The sequence below is a fragment of the Pyricularia grisea genome, chromosome I (assembly GCF_004355905.1).
Source record: "Pyricularia grisea strain NI907 chromosome I, whole genome shotgun sequence".
NCBI classification, from domain to species: Eukaryota; Fungi; Ascomycota; class Sordariomycetes; order Magnaporthales; family Pyriculariaceae; genus Pyricularia; species Pyricularia grisea.
Window position 1 is genome coordinate 2678836 of NC_044973.1, and position 20849 is coordinate 2699684.

Genomic DNA, 20849 nt, shown 5'->3' on the forward strand with positions numbered 1-20849 from the left:
TGTCGATCACCACTGCAGCCTCAGTCTCGTACCCATTCATGAGAACTTTAACTACGGCAGTACTTGCCGTCTTGCAGGCCAGTGTTACAAGCGTCAAGACAAGGGCGGTGCTAATACTGGAATCACTAATCGCCTCTAGGACTGTGATAGCAACGAAATGCTGTAAACGTACCTTAGGAAAGCACTCAGCTTGTGTTACAAGAGCTTCTACCTAGATCCGTGTGGTACGAGCACCATGCTCTACCCGCCCATGAGGTAACATCCGAACAAGGTGAAGCAGACAGCATGTTTCCATCATCTAGTCACTCTTTGCCGGCCTCTGGGTCTAACAAAAGATGGAGAACTCGTTGAATGGATAGTTGGTATCTTCTTGCAGCATCACCACTGGGCAAGCCATGGCGCACTCAAATCAGTAAACCCATGATTTTTGGTCTCACAATAAACCATCTTGGTGGTCTGGTCAGACAAAATAATCGACACATGTCTTGCGCAACAAGCAAACAATGGGCGGATAAAGGTGAGCTCGGCCGTCCCAGTCCCGTATACTGATTGGCTTCCTGACTCTCATGGCAAGACACATACTCTCTGTGTTGACCCCCATGCTGGCCTACATGTTGCACGGGCACGACATTGAATAAAGCTTGCTTTCCGGTTCACCCGTTTGCGAACCATGGCTAGGTGGCACCCGAATACAACCTGGGGTTCAGATGGGCAGGCCGAGTTTGGGCGCCAGGAAGCCTTGCTTGTCAGACCGGTAGACATTCGTGATCGGACCGGCTGGTTGAGTGTGTTCTCTGCATAGTAAAGTGTTTTTCTTGAGGTGAGTTATACATGAGTTTTCAATAGTAATGAATGTTCATAATTCTCCCTTTTCTAGCTCCGCTGATTGTAAAACAAGCAAAGATAGTGCCGCAGATAATGAAAGGACTGGAAAAAGTAGGAAGAATGAGGTGACTCTGCCCAATACCTTACCTTCTTGGTGCAGACGCCACCACGGGAAGGAACTCAGCCCACAGGAAAGGCTTGAAAGCCTCGGGGATCAAGATCAAGATTGATGATAGCTGTCTGGCGGGATAACCTTTGAACGGCATTAATCCCTGCAGGCCGAGGCGTGCCTACCCGTTTCCGGTCTCTTTTGAAAGCTGAAGTAGATCCCGACGAGTTCAGGTCCAATGTCCGGACCAAGACAAGAATGTGTTCTTCAGCAGGTTTTCTATACGGGTCAGGCTCATCAAGGTATGCCAGGAACTCACTCGCCTACCCAGCAGGAAATCCCGATCTTCGAGACTGGCTGACAATTTCTCCATGCAAGCCCACAACACGTCGTCCAACGCGAGCCTTTTCTACAGGTGCCAGGGCAGCTGTACACGGGGGGTGCATCCATAATCGAAAAATATACATGTCCTCGCGTGGCTGGTTCGGGAGCCACCAGTTCACGCAATGTGAGCAAGGTATGGTGCATGTGTTTCTATCTATTCGAGAACGACCTGAAAATGTCCCGCACGGGGTAAAAGAGCCCACAACTGTCTGACAAAAGCCAAGTCGGCATATCCGAGCAGGCTAGATCGGATGCTATAAAATCCCCCAAGACTTCCTCTTCCAGTGGCAGGAAACACAGCTCCCTTTGAGAGGCAGGACCAGAGATCCTTGATACCCTTCGAGCTTCTCTTCAACCCTCCGGCCACTGTCACTCTCACAAAGGGGTCTGTCAGACGTGTTTGTCCATAGGAAGTCTTACTGCTATCCCACCTTACGCTCGCTCTTATAACACTCGTTTATTCATTGCCCACACCTCGTCTTGCAGCCAACATGCACGGTCTCACTCGCATGGCCCTTATGGGCTTGGGGTATGTTCCAACCTTTCTTCTTTCTCCTGCTTCACGTTTCCTCTTGTCTTGATCAGCCTCTGTGTTTGTGTTGAACCATGTGTCGGGGGTAGGATAAGCTTGTCCCTCCCAAAATACATGTGCTGCCAACCACAAGTACGCCAGACACAAGCGCCAAAAAGCTCCCGGGTGAGCCGAAGACAACCAGGGTCTCTCTCTGTGCTGACTGTTTATAATCTTCTACTCAAAATACAGCTCTGGCCTGGCACAAGCGGTGCCGCAAGGCTACAACTACGGCACTGTAACTACCACCGTGACCGTGACGGCCGGATGCCCGACAGGGTGTCCCCCGTTCTCCACCGTCACTGTGACGGCGTGCGCCTCGACTTGCTTCCCAGGCCCTCCGACCTCGACTCAGTCGTCTGATACGGGGACCCCGACGCTTCCGCCGTCGGGCACTACCACTCCGGGTAGCACCATCGAGACGTCTCGTACTGATGCAATCAGCCCGTCCGTCTCATCGAGCTACAGCACCGCCCCGCCGGAGACTACGGAGACATCCCCGCCTGGCACCTCATCGGCCCCTCCAGCGAGCTCATCTGCCACCTCCGAGTCCCAGCCGCCGGAGACAACGGCGACGCCACCCCCCGAGACCAGTGGCCCTCCAGGATCCAGCACCATCCCGCCCCCTGCTACTACCAGCAGTGACCAGCCGTCCAGCTCGAGCACCTACGGACCTCCCCCGGGCACTACTTCAGCTCCTCCTCCTGACTCCTCGAGCAGCGTCCCATCCACCTCCAGCGGTTCGTACGGACCTCCACCGTCGTCGACTAGCCCTGAGAGCTCAGGCTCAAGCACTGCTCCGGGGACAACCGAGACATCTGCTACAAGCAATGTGTCGTCTTCCAGCTCGTCCACCTCACCTCCTGAGACTAGTGAGACATCTTCGAGCAGCTACGGGTCCTCGACAACTCTGCCTCCACCAGTGAGCACAAGCACCTACAGCCCGTCAGAGTCTGGCTCCCCTCCCACCGAGACGACAGTCTCGACCAGCCCGCCGGGAAGCAGCACAACCGCGCCGCCCGTGACCACCTGCTACGGATACGGTTGCCAGTCTGGATCTTCCAGCAGTGAAGTCCCGTCAACGGCATCAAGCAGATCTGACATCACTGTGAGCTCAAACCTGCCGATATCGCCTTCTTACAGCTCAACAAGCGCCACGTCGGCAGCATCTTCTACTGAGACGACCGAGACAACCCCCGGCACTACTGAGACCTCTGGAACCTCACCGGCGACTTCGGAGACATCCACGTACGGAACCAGTTCAACTGACATCACCACCCGCATCACCATCACGGCAACTGGCACCATCACCAAGACGTCGTCATCGGCACAAGAGACTGGAAGCACGACCGATGTGACCACGTCTGCGACTGAGAGCGGAGGCACCTCGACCGGCCCCGAGACTAGCAGCACTGGCACGACGGCGAGCACCGAGACTTCGGCTACCTACGACACCACGGCCACGGGCCCTGGAACCTCGGCTACGTATGGTTCAAGCAGCATCGCATCCACCACCGGTACAGAAACCTCTGCAACCTACGGGACGAGCTCAACTGGCACCACGACTGGTCCTGAGACGTCTGCTACGTATGGCACCAGCAGTACGGAAACGTCCACCGGCCCTGGCACTTCTGCCACCTCTGGAACAAGCAGCTCCGAAACCTCGACTGGCCCCGGCACTTCCGCTACCTATGGCACAAGCTCGACAGCTACCTCGACTGGATCCGAGACGTCTGCCACGTATGGGACCAGCAGCACCGGAACCTCGACCGGACCTGCTACCTCGGCGACTTACGGCACCGTGAGCACCGGGTCGTCAACGGTCCTGACTTCCACCAAGACAAAGTGCACTAAGCACACCACCAGCACCGGCGCATCCACGCAGCCCGGCACCACAACAGGCCCTGCCAGCTCCGAGACCTCGGCCACTAAGACCGGCGCCACATCAAGCACCAGCGCTTCGTCTTCCACGTATGGTACCAGCTCTACCGGAGTTGAGACTTCATCGACAGCCGCCACTTCGCCTGCGACCAGCTCTGCGGGAACCCTGACTTCGTCGACGACCGAAACCAGCTCAACCGCAACCACCAGCTACGGAGGCAGCACCGCCTCCACTAGCGAATCCTCGACGACCGCATCAGGCTCGCCATCCACGACTGGTGGCGGCTACGGTCCTCCTACTACCACAGGCGGATCGGAGACCTCGGGGGCCCTGCCAATCTCCTCGGCCACTTCCTCCACAGGCTACAGCAGCAGCACCATAACCAGTAGCGAGTCGCCCACCTACTCCGCTACTGCCACCGGCAGCGCTTCTTCGTCATCGTACGGCTCGTCGTCCATCACGCAGTCGCAGCCCCCGGCATCTAGCAGCGGTGGCGGCTACCCGCCCATTCCGACCACATCGCCGAGCACATTTGTGACCCAGACATCGGCCGCTGAGCCCATCAGTGGCACCAGCAGCACCAGCTCCGACGCCGTGACCACCACCGCCACGAGCTACGGGCCGGGGTTCTCGACCTTGACCTCGACCTCGCAGGCCGCCACGACCACCCCCTGGAGCCCGCCCGGATACGGCGGCTACCCCGGGTACGGGTACAAGCGCTGGGCGAATCGGAACGCTGCGCGCGTCTAGAGTCCTTGCCAGGTTGTGAGGCCTAGTCGACCGTTTTGAAAGACCGTTTTGAAAGAGGGGTCGTTTGGTATGGGATTCGAGGACGGAGAAGAGTTTTTTGCGAGAGGGGATAGAATTTGGTATCGTTGGGTTGTTGGTAATAAGTTGACTGTTTTCCCTCTTTTTAAAAGCAGTCAAAGTGGGTTTTTTTTTTATCTTCAGATTCTTGACACTCTTTGATCTCCCATTTTTTGTTATGTATAGTCTTCTTTTCTGCGGTGGAGATGTTGGATTCGTCAGTTTTTGGCTTGATGGCCATTCTCTCATTTATTGCTCATAAAATTCTATATGTCCATTTTGTCCAAACAAGAATACAGACTGGCACAAGATGGGAATAGTCAAACCAACGGGCAGAGATGTTAGTGACTGTTGCTGTTCCTTCGTAAAATGGAGGTGGGCCTATTGAGTCGCCGACATGGTTTTGCAACAACTTGGAAGCCCAGCAAGCATACCTTATTTTCACAGCCACAGAAGCAAGTTTGAAGTCAGATAGTCGGTTAGTAGATAGCACTCCCTGCGCATAGTCGAGGAGAGAAAAAAAAAGAGGAGACAGAAGCGTGAATTATGTCCAGATCCTGATTGACAACTTGTCAGTCAAGTCTCCCTCCATTCAACCCCCGTGTTCGCCAAGCATTTTAAACTGCTGCCTGGAACCGCAAGTTCGGTTCGCCCAACACTCCCCATGCCTCCTCCACAGCCTGACCAATCTCCTGGCTGTACTTAGTACTTTTCTTTTTTCTGTGTTTGAAATGAAGGTACCGAAACTACTGGTTGACGTCTCGTTATCAAAAGTAGCGGTTGCTGACAAGGCTCATGCTAAAGCAACAGTAGTTGTCGGATTTTAGCAGCTTTTTTTTCCCTTTTGAGTAATTCCTCTCATTGGATCGACGGAGCCAGTCGGGCGCGGCGGCGAGTCTCTGTCGCGTCTACCGGAGGCCCCTCCCCCTCCGGTATTGAACTGTCGGTCGCGTCGACAGACTGTGGGTTGGCCCACGTGCCCACAACTGCGCACCGCGAATATCATCGTCGAGCCCGAAACAAGGCCTGGCATGGAATGAGCAGTAGGAGTATCAGTCGATCCTCCGTCGCAGGCCCAAAGAGACACGCCAATTGCATCGGCGCCACCATGAGAAAGACAATGAGAGCAATCATGAGGGTGCAAACCCCAGCTTCTATGTTAGCGTCCCCGAATAACACGGCGGATAGCAACATAGACCGGGGATCTGGCGGCATGGCCCAAGCAACAGCAGCACCAGCGAGGCCACAGCTGTCAGTGCAATCGTCCAGTGCCGATGCAAACAAACAGGCGGATCCGGGGATGGACCCCCGCTCACGGCTGCCTCGCGAAGAATTGGAGGCTCTCGATAAACCGATTATCAACAGATGGTACATAGCAAAAATTGTTTTGAGGGTGTTGAGCACGTGTTTTGCTGTGGCCATGGTTCCTTTACAACTTAATCGAAACCCCGTGTTTTGGCTCTACCCGGATATATGGTCATTTGTCAACGACATTATCCAGTACGTGCTTGTAAGTGTTATCGTCAAGATACCAGCCTGGTCAGTTACATAAGAATGCTTACGAGGGAGAGATAAACTTACGCTAACGTGACGTATCCCACAAGGCCGCGGTGATCATGACTTGGAATACTGCCGAGTTTATCACCATGTGTTGCCGAAAGGGCCGTGGAATACCTGCCAAAGCCCACATATTCCTCGACGCGTTCATATTTTTGTTTGGCTCGGCTTCTCTTGGGTATCAAATATTTCTTTACTTTTTGTATCCATACACATTACCAAAGTATTATTACGCGGCGATAGCCCTAACCGCATTGTCGAGGTCAGTACTCAACTACCATCGGTCAGTCACATAAATCCTAACCTAAGGGATGTGTCGTGGAACAGTCTTTCCCACTTCATACTTTCCATACGCAGTTGCATCGATAATGCTTTCATGGGTTCAACACCTCGGATAATGTACCTGATTACCGGGGAACCCGTCGTTGTTCTGCCAGGGCGGCGCGCCCCACGACCAACGTACGAGGCTGATACCCGTGATGTTGAGATGAACGACCAAAGCTTTGCTGCCTTCCAGAGCACAACACAAACTGCACTGCCGTCACTCCGCACCGACGTCGAGTCGGCCGCAAGGGCGATGACAACAACATTGCCTCCAAACACATCTGAATCTTTGAGCAGAAGTCAACCAGTGCTGCCAACATTGGACACAGAAGTAGACTGCGGTGCTGCGCCGCCCTGGACTCCAAGCTCTCATGCTGCTACAGTCGATTCGCTATCTCCAGAAACAGTGGCGGCCGCGACGACCTTGGCATCAGATGGGTTCCGAGATTATATTTCACCTGTCGCCTCAGGAATGCCGGCGGGTCAAAACGTCTCACCAGTTTCTTCGCCACCAGCTTCTCCCGCGGCAGTGGCGCCAGGTCGACGTCAAATATACAACAACGACAACAATGGCAGCCGACCACGGAGGAAGCCAGTACCACGGCGCAACGGAACTCACTACGCCGATCCTTGGGGAGCTCCTGGGCCCGAGTACGAGCCAGACGAGGCTGAGAAGCTGCGTGCTGAGAGAGGGGAAAGACAGGCGCAGTGGATGTCGCTGGAGTCCATGGGCCTGCGAGGAGGCATGTCTGGCGCGAAACAGAGGCTGGGTAGTGCTGAAGAGCCCAAATCACATGAACGTGTCGGTAGTGACGCGGACCTGGCAAAGTTACCCCCAGTACCAAGCCAACCTGATAGTTCACAGGTTGCGGATTCTGACGCGTTTGTCGCGGGGAGCAGTATTGGACAGAGACCTGCATAATGATAAATTGTATGTGATGTATAGTAACGCTTCGGATGGCAGGAGGCACACCCGTTCGTTGTCAGTCGGATGAATATCATGAGCGAAATGGTGAGAACATCCTTGTTTGATGGTTCAACACCCCATCTGCAAAGCCCGTTGTATATCGATCAACAACCTAGGCAAGGTCGCTCCAAGCTGTTGAGCTCCATAGGCTTTTTAGGCATACCAAAAGAACCCTGACATCTTCATCACTAATGCCAAGTACAATCCGTACTGTACCCACTGGGTTTGCGGGGAGTCAGTAATTCATTTGACGTCATTTTGCGTTACACAAGAATCACCAAGAAAAACGAAGCAAGAACGAGGTGAGCTGTGATTCATATGAGGAGTAATATTCACAGATTCAACAAGAAGAACTCGGATGAAAAGAACGCGTTTAAACCAGTGAGATTGCGTGTCTGGGGGTAGTGAGATGGTTACAACCTAGGTAGGGAGTCGAGATACTTCCAGCCCTGACAGATTTTCTTTGTTACAGAGGTGGGTAAAGGTTGTGAAAAAAAAAAATGCACCTCCATGATTCGCCACAACTCAGTCAACAGCAATAATTTCTTGCACTCATGACCCACCACGCTGCTATCGTTCGCTTATCGGGTTGGGCAGCACAAGCCTGTTCTCTGAAAATTTCAGGAATTTGACCCCTCCATCCTCTCAGAAGCGAGTAAAATAATCCCCCACCAACAACACGTCAGTCAACGCTGGGAAGGGTTCCATCCATTCAACCGTAACCCTCCCATCCTTTCCTTTTCCTGCCGTTTTTATTTTTTTTATTTTAATTTCTTTGTGTCCCATTTTCGATTCTGGCTCCATCTAGGAAAGATCCAGATAGTTCTGAGCACTTTTCTTGGACTCTTTTCAATCGAGCATAATCAACAAAAATGGTGTCTTCGTCCAAGGAAAAGAGACTCGCGAAGAAGGCCGCCGAGGGCAAGGAGCCCAAGAAGACGGTTGCCTCTCGCTCCAAGGCGGGGTCCAAGGCCGGCTCTAAGGTCGCTAGCGCCACCGGCTCCGTCAACGGCGATGAGCCCGAACTCGATGCCAATGGAAACCCCATCGTGAGCGACGAGCCCGCGACAGGCGCCGACAAGGCCGACGAGGTCAAGCGCCTGGCAGACCAGATGGACAAGCATGGATTGTCCGACAGAGTCACCACTGGTGTCCTGGCCTCCCTCGAACAGAGCAAGGACGTCAAGATCACCAGTGCCAGTCTGGTGTTCCACGGTCGTGTCCTCATTACCGACACCACTCTCGAGCTCAACTTTGGTCGCCGGTACGGCCTCTTGGGAGAGAACGGATGCGGCAAGAGTACCATACTCAAGGCCATCGCCGCACGCGAATACCCCATCCCGGAGCATGTCGATATCTACCTCCTCAACGAGGGTGCACCGCCAACTGAGTTGGGCGCACTCGAGTGGGTTGTGACAGAGGCCGAGAACGAGATGAAGCGTCTCGACGCGCTGGCCGAGAAGCTGTTGGAGGAGGAGGGTCCCGAGAGCCCCGTCCTCATGGATCTTTATGAGGTAAGTAGTAAAACCCCATCGTTTGCCCTCCACCCCAGCTTGCCTATTAGGTCGATGGTCAATAGTAGATGGACGATAGTCGATGGCCGATAGATATCCACATACTCAAGATTAGGGGCTGACGTGTTTTCTTCCTCGAACAGCACATGGACAAGATGGACCCTTCCACCTTCTCAACCCGTGCATCTCTTATTCTTACCGGTCTTGGCTTCAACAAGCAAACCATCCACAAGAAGACAAAGGACATGTCTGGTGGCTGGAGGATGCGTGTTGCCCTGGGCAAGGCCTTGTTCGTCCGACCTTCGCTCCTGCTTCTCGACGACCCTACCGCACATTTGGATCTGGAGGCCTGTGTGTGGCTTGAGGAGTACCTCAAGAAGTGGGACAGGACGCTTGTGCTCGTCTCGCACTCTATGGACTTCTTGAATGGTGTCTGCACCAACATGATCGACATGCGCATGAGGCAGTTGATCTACTACGGTGGTAACTACGACTCGTACATCAAGACGAGGTCGGAGCAGGAGACCAACCAGATGAAGGCCTACCATAAGCAGCAGGAGGAAATTACCCACATCAAGAAGTTCATCGCCAGTGCCGGTACATACGCCAACTTGGTCAGGCAGGCCAAGTCGAGGCAGAAGATTCTGGACAAGATGGAGGCCGATGGATTCATCCAGCCCGTTCACCAGGACAAGGTATTCACTTTCCGTTTCGCCGATGTTGAGAAGCTGCCCCCTCCAGTCCTGTCATTCGACAACGTCTCTTTCGCCTACTCGGGCGAAGCAAAGGATGATCTCTACAAGAACCTCGACCTCGGTTTCGACATGGACTCGAGGACAGCACTGGTGGGCCCCAACGGTGTCGGCAAGTCGACGCTGCTGCGCCTCATGACGGGCAAGCTTTCTCCCCGTGAAGGTTCCGTCACCAGGCACACGCACTTGAAGATGGGTCTGTACTCGCAGCACTCGGCCGAGCAGCTCGACCTGACCAAGTCAGCCCTCGACTTTGTGCGTGACAAGTACTCATCCAAGTCCCAGGACTACCAGTACTGGCGCCAGCAGCTCGGCCGCTATGGTCTTACTGGCGAGGCCCAGACTTCCCTGATTGGTACCTTGTCGGACGGTCAGAAGAGCAGAATTGTGTTTGCCCTGCTGGCCATCGAGAGCCCCAACATGTTGCTTTTGGACGAGCCCACAAACGGTCTGGATATCCCGACAATCGACAGTTTGGCAGATGCCATCAACGCCTTTAGCGGTGGTGTTGTTGTCGTCAGTCACGATTTCAGGTAAGCTACATATTTCTCCCGTGGCATAACAGCTTTATTTAGTCTGTACGGAACACTAATGGTATTGGTTTCCCACCTTAGGTTGCTTGACAAGATTGCGAAGCAGATTCTGGTGTGCGAGAACAAGACCATCAAGCCTTGGGACGGCACGATAGGCGAGTACAAGAACTACCTCCGCAAGAAGATGTTGGCGGCCGGTGCTGTGTAATGGGTTTGTTTTACCTCGGCTCTCTTTTTTTCTTCTTTTATTCCCGTGTCTCTTGTCTGTTGCGTCAAGAGCTAAAAAGTGCTTTTTGGCTGCCTTTCCTTCTTCTTTCACATGGGGCAGGGATGGTTCTTTTTGTTTTATGAACCCTACGAAAGGAATGTTACTTTTTTTTATGTCTGCCACATAGATTGGGTCGTCTGATAGAAATGATGACTAGCCCTACTTTCAATATTAGGATCAAAATCCTGAACCGTAGTCATTTGTAAAATTCGCAGTACGCGATAAACGAAAGTTGCAAAATATTGAGTTTGACATGATGTTCTGTTTTGGACAATTCATCGCAATTGGAAGCTCGTCCAGCCGAAACCAAACCTTAGCTGCCGAGGGCCTGGCAATAGCCCCGCCCAACCCGGCAGCACAAGCATCACAATTATTTCCGACGACGCAAAGACGAGTTCGGACAAGACGACAATGCATTTCCGCAAACTTTGAAGAACAACCCGAAGAGAATTAACGAATGATAAAACGAGAGAAAAAAGAACACAAGGAAAAAAAAGCATATTTGAAGGCGACTGTAGTTGTTACGCCATTTTCACGAAAACAAATATCCAATATGTTGTTATCTCGACCGTTTGATGTCTCAAAAAGATATGACTGATGTCAAAAGTGGCTGTATGCAAGATTTTGCTTGGTCAAACCGGGAACTCGCGATAATTCCGAGGGTTGAATTTTTGAGTGGGAAGCCATAGCCGCAAGTGCCAGGGGATGTCATGGTTACGGTGTGGGATTGGATGGTCGAGTGTGGGCCTAGGCCCGCCAAGAGGAGGGTGTGGAGGTGTGCACTCAGTCAAGTTGAAAACACCAACGGCACAGCGGGTGATACACAGATCAGCATCGAGCAAAAAGGCATGAGACCAAGAGACCGGTTTTTGCAGAATCGGCATGAGAATCGAATGAAAAGGATAAAAAAACCCTGGCAAATGAATCTGACTTACTGTGGCTAAGTATAATAGCTGAACCTTGAGGATGCTGTCTGACTCTTGATCAATCTCTCCATGGCCAGAAAAGGAATTATTACGTAGGTAGGTTGTTGTGTACAGATGTTGGTCCAGAGAGTATCTTTCCCCGAGCTACCTGGACTTGATTCTATTCGTGTGTGGTGGTGATGGCTCGATTACTGACAGTGGGCGGGCGGTATTGCCGGGTAGCGGAGAGCGGGTCTATTCTCTAGGCTTGACTAGGGTGGGATTATCCTGCCATGTTGACAGGGATGCTTTGCCGTTTCTGGGGTGGTGCTGCTAGGTTTGATGGATGCGTTGACACTGTGGATGGATCACCTCTCGCGAGAGAGGTGAGCAGGTGGCAGAGAAGCAGAGGAACGGCTGCAGATTTGGGGGGAAATCGGGACAGCATAGAGTGGCCAAAACCAGGTAGCAATAATTAGATAATTGGTTTTGATGGATCTAACCGTGAGCAACAAACCACTTTCTCACCAACCCTCTTGTCGCCTTCGAGTTTCTCGACTCGACATCAAAGCAACAAAGCCATTCTGCACTCGTCCATCTTGTATCCATCGCGAGATCAGCCACACTATCTTCAGCTGTCTGTCTATCGCCACTGCGTCGCGAGTTGCTTGTCTGTGCTCGGTGATGCATCAAGTACAGCAGTCCATCACAGGAACTCTTTGAGGTCCGATATCTTTTTCGAATAGAAAAAAAAAGTTCGATTTCGTTAAGAAAAGATTTCGCTTAGGCCTCAAAACCGCGTTCCCAAAAAGTCTCTCCCCCCGCGTCCCGAATCTCCAAAACGACAAACGACTAGGTCTAGATTACGAATTTACCGACAACGGGATCGCGACCGAAGTCCCCGGTAGTGCCCAGACTCGCGCTCTGCTGACCCCATTAATCACTAAAACTTCCCATTTCTCTGGGATTCCTTTCTCTTTGTAAAATATAAACCGAACAAAAACTGCAAGTCGGGAATCGCCATTTACGCGTCTACTGTCATCGCCTCCGCAGAAAAAAACCCGGAATTCCTCGGCACCGTCTCTGCAACCGCGCGCGCAACAGGGGGGGAAAAGCTACAAGTTGCGAAATTCCCACACGCCGTCGCAAACCTCTCGATTGAGCCCACAACAAGCAAAAGCCCAAGTTTTCCTAAACAGCCACAAAACTAAAAGGAGAAGGAAGCGAGTCACAAAAAAAAACAGAGAACAAGAAGCGCAAAACAAGACAAAATTCGCGCGAGCCAGTACCAATGGGTTTCATGTGGAGATAAATAGGACTTTTTGTTTGATACATCGTTGTTGTGAGGATATCGAGGGTAGGTCTGAGTCCCTCGATTGCCTTGCCCCCGGGGTAGAAAGATAAAAAGACAAGCAAACAAACAAACCGGGGAAGAAGACGCGGGCTTGCAAAGCAAAGCAACCAGCCAGGCAATCAAAAGCCCGGGCAGAAATGGAACCGTCAAATTTTCATTCGACGGTGCTGGCCCGTCCGCCTGGCATGTATGATGAGGATGATGATCACAGACGGCGCCAACGCGACATTTTGAATCCACCAGCGCCCAGCCAGACCGGTCCAGGTTCTGGTGGCTCTTCCTCTGCTGGTGGTCCACGTCCCCCTTTCAGCCTCCGGTCACCACCACAATCCGAATTCCATCATCAATCATCGCAGCATCACTATTCCGCATCATCGACGGCGTCCGTCCCGCAGTCGAACTACAACGGCACCCACAACGGCGTGCCACAGTCACATTCGCACTCGCGCTCCAACTCGCATTCGCGACCCTCGTCCTCTTCGGTCCTCCATAGTCCTTACCAACAAGCATCTACAGCTTCAAGACCTGCACATGCCCTTGATTTACATCGGTCGCCACAAGCATCGGGTTTGCAGGCGCCGCAGCGATCGCCAGGACTGCACGCGCCTTCGGTATACTACTCCCAAGACTCCCGCGAGCATCACCCGCCGCCACCGAAGGCAACCGACAAACCCGCGTCGAGCGGTAGGAGTTTTTATGACCCTCTAACCGACACGACGACGACTTCGACCATAGACCGGGAGAGAAGGACCTCGGATGCTGGAAGCTCATGGCACAACGCGACGACGACGAACGCGGTGTCGACCCCGTCTGTAAGCAAAATTTCCACCTGACCCGAACCATCCTGTCCTCATTTTTTTTTTTTCCTTAGAGCACCCAATGCCTACCTCCCTCCCTCCATCCCTCAGCTTCCCCACCCGCTCCAAACAGCCGATCAAATTCCATAAAGCTTCAAGTCAGCTGTTATCTAGCGTTACGTGCACTGTCGTGCACGCTATCGCAAAAAAAAAAAAAAACTGCAATCAGAACCTGCCATGATTGATTGCTTTTTGGGTTTGGGACAATGGTCCAACGCGACCAACGGCACTTTCTTCGGTGTCGATGCAACCAACTCGTCATCAACTTAAACTCATCAAACCCATCAACTATTTGTCGAACCGCATCATGCACACGCATTTATCTCGAACGCCAAATTTCGTCCAAGGGAGCCTTTTTTCGTTAACATTGTCATCTTTTCTGTCCACAGCATCGTGACGCGTACAGCAGTTACTCCAAGCCGGTTGCAAATTCAACCCCATACTACGGTAACGGAAAGTACACATCACCTACAACCTCAAGTTATCCTCCACGAAGTCCAGCTTCACACCCGCAATCAGTGACTGCTGCAACTACTGAGTCAACAAGCCCCTCTACCCGGCCGCCCCGGATGGCGACGCCGAATATATTGAATCCGACGACGACGAGTTCAATGGCTGCAATGTCGCAAACAGAGTCGCCAGTCCAAAAGGCTGCAGTTCCTGCTGCGGTAAGTTATCGAAATGTCAATTGCATGTGACCATCGGGTCAATCTGATACAAAACTGACGTTTCTCCCCAACACAGACGCCAAGTCGTGCTGCTGAGCTCATGTCCTTCTCCAACATCCTGTCCAGTTCCGAGCCTGCACCAAAACCCCGGCCGAGATCACCCGTGCTCGCAGAAACACCCAACAAGGAACCCGAACCCGAACCTGAGCAGGAGCCTACAAAAGAAGCCTCCAAAGAACCATCACCTCAACCAGCGGATATGGATGAGACGAGCGATTCACCGGCTTGCCCCGAAAAGCCCGCCGAGGTTGATGCCGAGACCGAGCCCGATGCGGAAATGCACGACGATGTCGACACCGTCGATGGTCTTGAAGAGTCCGAAAAGCCAGAACCTCCAATTAAGCGTGAGAAGAGCGCCAAGGTCGAAAAGGCACCCAGGCGGCCAAGGGTTGTCGAAAAAGAAAAGAAGGAGCGGGTAACAAAGGCACCTAGGAAGTCGGCAGGGGCTAAGGGTCGTGCATCTGAGGTCAAGGCTGAGTCGACACCAAAGCAGTCTCGCCGCTCGTCTGGCAAACAAGATGGCTTGGGTTCATCACGTGTGCCTGCCAAGCGACAAGCCAATGGCTTGACTAAACAGAAAGCTCAGGCTCTTGAGCAGGAAAAGGCCGTCATAGCTGAGATGGAGCAACTTGACGAAGAACTTCTAGACGAGGCCGAGGCGAGGGCAGAGTTACGAGCTTTCAAGAAGCGCAAGATCAATCGCCAGAAGGCCCTCGAGATGACAGATCTGTCAGTAGCATCGGAATTGCTCCCCTCACTCAAGGATGAGGCTATCAACCGGCACCACAGACGATGCGAGTTCAGTGCGGAAATGGTATTGAAGTTGGGTGTCCATGTCGCCCTTGGTAGGCTTCGATTTGGTGATCAAAACTACGATGCTGCCCTCAAGGAGGTCCGCGAGCAGGAGCTTTTCGCTGAAAAGGAGCGCAAAAAGGACATGCAACGGAAGAGACGGCGTGAGAAATCTATGGCTGTTACCATTGAGCAAAAGGAAGCGGCTCTTGCCAAGGCTCATGCCACTGAGGACAAGCTGGAACGACAGAAGCTTCTCCGCGAGGCTGAGCGGGCCAACAAGAAGGCTCAGCAGACCAAGCTCATCTTGCAGAAGGGCATCAAGGGCCCCGCACGCAACATCACGCCGATGGACATGAACCTCGATGGAGGAACAATGGCTACATTCTCAGCCGACAGCATGGAACCTGGCAAGGGCAAAGGCAAAGGTCGTGCTGGCAACAGGCCCAAGAAGTCCAAGGAGCAAAAGCAAGCCGAGAAGGAGGCTGCTGAAGCGGCTCAGGCTGCTTTGGATGCTGGTCAGGAGCTGCCATCCAAGGAAGAGAACCCGAAGATCCGCATCAAAGTCAACAAAGGGAAGCTTTCCAAGGATAAGGATAGAGACGTCGATGTCGACACCATCGATGGAGACAACGCAGAGACCAAGGATCCAGAAGAGCCTCCACCCAAGAAGAAGGGCAAAGTCGTCGAAGAGGTTAAAGACAGCCTCGAAACTCGATTCCAGTCCAAGGGTTATAACCAGATCTATGATCAGATCTGGCGTGACATGGCTCGAAAGGATGTCAGCAAGGTCTACAGGCTCGCCACGGACTCCTACTACACCAAGGCGTCGAATCTCAAGAAGACGGCGATTCTTGCAGCCAAGGAGGCAAAGCGTTGGCAGCTGCGCACCAACAAGGGCATGAAGGATCTCCAGGCCCGTGGCAAGCGTGTCATGCGTGACATGATGACCTTCTGGAAGCGCAACGAGCGTGAAGAGCGCGATCTCCGAAAGGCCGCAGAGCGCCAAGAGCTCGAGAACGCCCGTAAAGAGGAAGCGGACCGCGAAGCTGCAAGACAGAAGAGAAAGCTTAACTTCCTTATCTCCCAGACTGAGCTGTACTCTCACTTCATCGGAAAGAAGATCAAGACAGATGAAGTTGAGCGCAGTACCGATCGTCCTGAGGTGGCTGCTGAGGAGCAGAAGAACAAGCCGGCAGAGGAGAAAGCGCTCACCGTCAAGGAGCCCACAGGCCCTGTGGGAGCCAAGGTCACAAACTTTGAGAACCTGGACTTTGATGCCGAAGACGACGAGACCTTGCAGGCCGCAGCCATGGCGAACGCACAAAATGCCATTGCCGAGGCTCAAAGAAAGGCACGCAACTTCAACAACGATGATGAGCCTGACGAAGATGGCGAGATGAACTTCCAGAACCCGACTGGTCTCGGCGATGTTGAGATTGAGCAGCCCAAGCTCCTCACTGCTACTCTCAAGGAATACCAGCTCAAGGGTCTCAACTGGCTTGTCAATCTTTACGAACAAGGCATCAACGGTATCTTGGCAGATGAAATGGGTCTCGGAAAGACAATTCAGTCCATTTCAGTCATGGCATATCTCGCAGAGCACCACGACATTTGGGGTCCGTTCCTTGTTGTCGCTCCGGCATCAACCCTGCACAACTGGGAGCAAGAGATCAAGCGTTTCGTGCCCGACCTCAAGATTGTTCCATACTGGGGCTCCGCAGCTGACAGAAAGATTCTGCGTAAATTCTGGGATCGCAAGCACTCGACCTACAAGCGTGACGCACAGTTCCATGTCGCCATTACTTCATACCAGATGGTAGTTTCTGACGTTGCCTACTTCCAGAAGATGAAGTGGCAGTACATGATTCTGGATGAAGCTCAAGCCATCAAGAGTTCCCAGAGTTCACGATGGAAGTGTCTTCTGAGTTTCCATTGCCGAAACCGCCTGCTCCTGACTGGAACTCCTATCCAGAACAACATGCAAGAACTTTGGGCTCTGCTCCATTTCATCATGCCGTCCTTGTTCGACAGCCACGAAGAGTTTAGCGACTGGTTCTCCAAGGATATTGAATCTCACGCGCAAAGCAACAGCAAGTTGAACGAGGACCAGCTCAAACGACTACACATGATCCTGAAGCCTTTCATGTTGCGTCGTGTCAAGAAGCATGTGCAGAAGGAGCTCGGCGACAAGATTGAGCTTGATGTCTACTGTGACCTCACATATAGGCAGCGTGCATACTACGCCAACCTGCGGAACCAGATCAGCATCATGGATCTGATTGAGAAGGCCACCTTGGGCGACGACAACGATTCGGGCACGCTCATGAATCTAGTCATGCAGTTCCGCAAGGTTTGCAACCACCCCGACCTTTTCGAGCGTGCAGACACCAGCTCGCCTTTGGCGTTGGCAAGGTTTGCCGAGACAGGCTCGTTTGCCCGCGAGGGCAACGATGTGACTGTTGGCTACACAACACGAAGTGTAGTAGAATACAGTCTGCCGCGTCTTATTTGGCGGGATGGGGGTCGCCTCACCAAGGCTGGAAGCGACAACCCGTCGGCAGGGTTCAGAAGTCGTTATTTGGGAGAGCTGATGAACATCTGGTCTTCCACCAACGTTCGCGAGAGCCTGGACGGTACCGATAACTTCTCATTCTTGCGGTTTGCCGACACTAGCATGTCAGAGGCCGAGACGGCTGGCAAGACGGACTTGTTTGCTCGTGCCTCTGAACTGGCCCAACGACGGAACCGCTTGGCCCATATGCACGTTGCATATGACGATGAGGAGGAGGATAAGTTCACTCCAGCGCATGCCCTCTTCCTTATCCGGCAGAGGCAGGACAGGAGTGCCCTCTCGGAGATTACGTCCGAGGGTGCACTGCGAAACCTAATGAACGTATCGCATGTTATGTATGATGATGCCAACCTGCCGCGCATGGATCAGGCTGCCCGCCCGGGTGCATCTGCCCCCCCGATCGAGGTGGTTTGCCACACTTCCAGCGCCCAAATCGAGCGCGAGCGCGTCTTGTTCAACGTACCAATGCGCAAGGCACTGTTCGGCCCCAACCTCGACGAACAAAAGGAGTTTGTGTTGCAAAAGGTTCCGGTTGAGCAACTGCCACCGGCGCCACTACTTCCCAAGCCAGACAACGAGAGACAGCGTTTCACTAGCATTACGGTTCCCTCGATGCGCCAGTTCATTACTAACTCAGGCAAGCTGGCCAAGTTGGATGAGCTGCTGTTCAAGCTCAAGGCTGGTGGACATCGTGTCCTACTCTACTTCCAAATGACTAGGATGATTGATCTTATGGAGGAGTATCTCACCTACCGCAACTGGAAGTACTGCCGTCTGGATGGTTCCACGAAACTGGAGGACCGTCGTGATACTGTACACGATTTCCAGACGAATCCTTCGATTTTTGTTTTCCTTCTTTCCACCCGTGCCGGTGGTCTGGGAATCAACTTGACTTCGGCAGATACAGTCATCTTCTACGATTCTGATTGGAACCCTACCATCGATTCACAAGCCATGGACCGAGCACATCGTCTGGGACAGACAAGGCAGGTCACCGTGTACCGCCTCATTACACGTGGAACGATTGAAGAGCGGATACGGAAGCGGGCTATGCAAAAGGAAGAGGTGCAGCGCGTCGTCATTACCGGAGGTGCAGGTGCCAGCTCTGGAGTCGATTTCTCTGGCCGTAGGGCGCCCGAGAATCGCAACCGCGACATTGCTATGTGGCTTGCAGATGACGATCAGGCGGAGCTCATCGAGAGGCGCGAGCGCGAGCTGCTCGAGAGCGGCGAGTTGGACAAGGTCGCAAAGAAGCGCGGTGGTGGCAAGCGCAAGAAGACTGCCAAAGACACAAGTGGCGATGGCGGAGGCGTCAGCCTCGACGAGATGTATCACGAAGGTAAGAACGCACTGATTCACATGGGCTATTCGCACATCAAAAAGACGACACACACATGCTTACCAGTCTCTCGACTTATAGGTGAAGGAAATTTTGATGACAACAAGCTCTCTGGGGCAGCGACGCCTAATGTTCCGGAGTCAACCGACGCCAAGCCTGGTAAGAAAAAGAAGGCAACGGGCAAGAAAGCCAAGACTACGAAACAGCGATTAGCAATTGCGGATGGACAGATGGATATGTAAAAACAACAGAAAAGTCAAAAGGGGATCACTCTCTTTTCTTTTCTCCTCTAATAGATGGGATCATGGCTGCCTCTTGTGGCCGTTTTCATTTCTCTCTTTTATTTTTTTGTCTTTTTTTTTCTTCTTTTTGTTGGGCCTAAGGAGATCCACGAGGGAGTTGGGAACTGGCTTGCTTTACCTCAGATGTCTTATTATTGCATATACACACCGAAAGCTTCTTTTTCTTTTCTCCTTTATTCTATTCGGGAACTAGCAAGTTTCTCTCTTACATTTTGGTCTGCTGATTACCTGGTCTATGGCATGCCAGTACCCGGCTCACGCTATTGGGCGGTCCCGGGGAAAAGTTTTGGTCTTTTGGTGTGAAGCACTGTTGGAGGTGGGTTTGTTCGTTTATGACGATGCTCTTCAACGGGAACCGTTGATTTCCTTCAAACTTTTACTGGGCGGTGAACAACGAGGGTGGATAGACTGTTTGTAATCGAAAACACCTTAACACTAAATCTAAATACTTCTGCTGTTGAAAATATCGTTCGGGTTCATGGCATGGATCTGACATTGGAAATCAAGTCAGACTTGAAGGGTTAGCATTTGGTTGACCCCAAGCACAGTGGGTGGATGCAGCGCAGAATGACCAGTCAACAGTTACACGCTCAGATGATCCATTCCGACGGTCCAGTTTCGACAGCATATACATATGAAGTCAGCCCAGTCGTGAATAGAGTCTACGTTGCGAGTTTATTCAGAGGTAAATTGTGCGACTTCTATATCACAAATGATAGAAATGAGGATATGACGAGCAGATCGACCTCACTCACCACAGGGGCTTGAAACAATGGAAAGGAAGTGCCGAAGATGGCAAATATTCCTTTGGCTGACGTCAACAACTTTCTGACCCGATCGCCCGACAGTAACACCATGGGCGAGGTTTTGACGGATCTCGGCTCGTACGGAGTCGGGATGGAACACCCTATCTATGTATACATAGATAAAAGGTTCTTGGTGTCTACAATGATTAAGAAGCTCATATCAGAGTATTTCTGCCCTTACCGACCAACCGGCCTGTCATGACAAAAAGTCGCGGCAGCTGAGAGAAAAAAGAAAAAAAAAAAAATTCACTTTCTGATGCGACGCTTTGTGCTCTGCAAAAAGTTTGTCTCTCGGGAAAATATAGGCCGGAGAGGAGGGTGGCTTGGGTGGTACTTCGTAAGAAAATAACAATGACCGTGGGTTCGTGTAAGACAGCCAAGACAATATTTTGGTAGACAAGCAAAATCTGGAAGCTTCGCCGCGGTCATGTGTAGGTCATACTTTGTAGAAGTACCTTTTTTTTCTTTTTCTTTTGGTGGCGGGCTGAGCCTTTGCTGGGGTGATGGCTGTTCTTTTGCCTGTTGCTGCCAGGCTTATTCACTGTATTGATCTGCCTTGACAAAGTATAACAAAGTGACACAATAGTTACGATATGCCTTGCAAAAACTGAAGAGTAGAGTAGCATGCACTGGTGGAAATAAACGACATGTAAAAATCATCATTGCAAGCGAAGTAGTTAAAAGGAAGATGGGCTTCT

At 52.3% G+C, this 20849-nt stretch overlaps 4 protein-coding genes across 4 annotated transcripts; 3 read left to right on the top strand and 1 right to left on the bottom strand.

The window, feature by feature from the left end:
- Positions 1 to 1809: 1809 nt before the first annotated feature.
- Positions 1810 to 4521, top strand: PgNI_05846 (uncharacterized protein; the record flags this gene model as incomplete). Its single annotated transcript, XM_031125877.1, has 2 exons — positions 1810 to 1847; positions 2082 to 4521. 2 exons carry the CDS (start codon positions 1810 to 1812, stop codon positions 4519 to 4521), a joined length of 2478 nt encoding a protein of 825 aa, XP_030981855.1.
- On the bottom strand, positions 4399 to 5075 carry PgNI_05847 (uncharacterized protein; the record flags this gene model as incomplete). The annotated part of the gene is made up of 2 exons (XM_031125878.1): positions 5013 to 5075; positions 4399 to 4878 (listed from the first exon to the last, which is right to left on the bottom strand). A coding segment is annotated over exon 2 (429 nt), but the record flags the coding sequence as incomplete, so codon positions are not given.
- A 3022-nt stretch (positions 5076 to 8097) lies between these two features.
- Positions 8098 to 11366, top strand: PgNI_05849 (uncharacterized protein). The gene is made up of 3 exons (XM_031125879.1): positions 8098 to 8940; positions 9084 to 10225; positions 10307 to 11366. The coding sequence occupies exons 1-3, from the start codon at positions 8299 to 8301 to the stop codon at positions 10431 to 10433; spliced, it is 1911 nt and encodes a 636-aa protein (XP_030981846.1). The 5' UTR covers positions 8098 to 8298; the 3' UTR covers positions 10434 to 11366.
- A 420-nt stretch (positions 11367 to 11786) lies between these two features.
- Positions 11787 to 20377, top strand: PgNI_05850 (uncharacterized protein). Its single transcript, XM_031125880.1, has 5 exons — positions 11787 to 13564; positions 13999 to 14277; positions 14354 to 19043; positions 19125 to 19857; positions 20101 to 20377. The coding sequence occupies exons 1-4, from the start codon at positions 12890 to 12892 to the stop codon at positions 19283 to 19285; spliced, it is 5805 nt and encodes a 1934-aa protein (XP_030982683.1). The 5' UTR covers positions 11787 to 12889; the 3' UTR covers positions 19286 to 19857; positions 20101 to 20377.
- Positions 20378 to 20849: the final 472 nt, after the last annotated feature.

What these genes read in the sequence shown, in the direction of transcription:
- PgNI_05849 (XM_031125879.1), top strand. Translation starts at nt 8,299, where the DNA reads ATGGTGTCTTCGTCCAAGGAAAAGAGACTCGCGAAGAAGGCCGCCGAG. An exon ending in TCCTCATGGATCTTTATGAG is followed by an intron (nt 8,941 to 9,083) that starts GTAAGTAGTAAA and finishes TTCCTCGAACAG; the next exon opens with CACATGGACAAGATGGACCC. An exon ending in GTCGTCAGTCACGATTTCAG is followed by an intron (nt 10,226 to 10,306) that starts GTAAGCTACATA and finishes TTCCCACCTTAG; the next exon opens with GTTGCTTGACAAGATTGCGA.
- PgNI_05850 (XM_031125880.1), top strand. Translation starts at nt 12,890, where the DNA reads ATGGAACCGTCAAATTTTCATTCGACGGTGCTGGCCCGTCCGCCTGGC. An exon ending in AGGCTGCAGTTCCTGCTGCG is followed by an intron (nt 14,278 to 14,353) that starts GTAAGTTATCGA and finishes TCCCCAACACAG; the next exon opens with ACGCCAAGTCGTGCTGCTGA. An exon ending in CGACGAGATGTATCACGAAG is followed by an intron (nt 19,044 to 19,124) that starts GTAAGAACGCAC and finishes CTCGACTTATAG; the next exon opens with GTGAAGGAAATTTTGATGAC.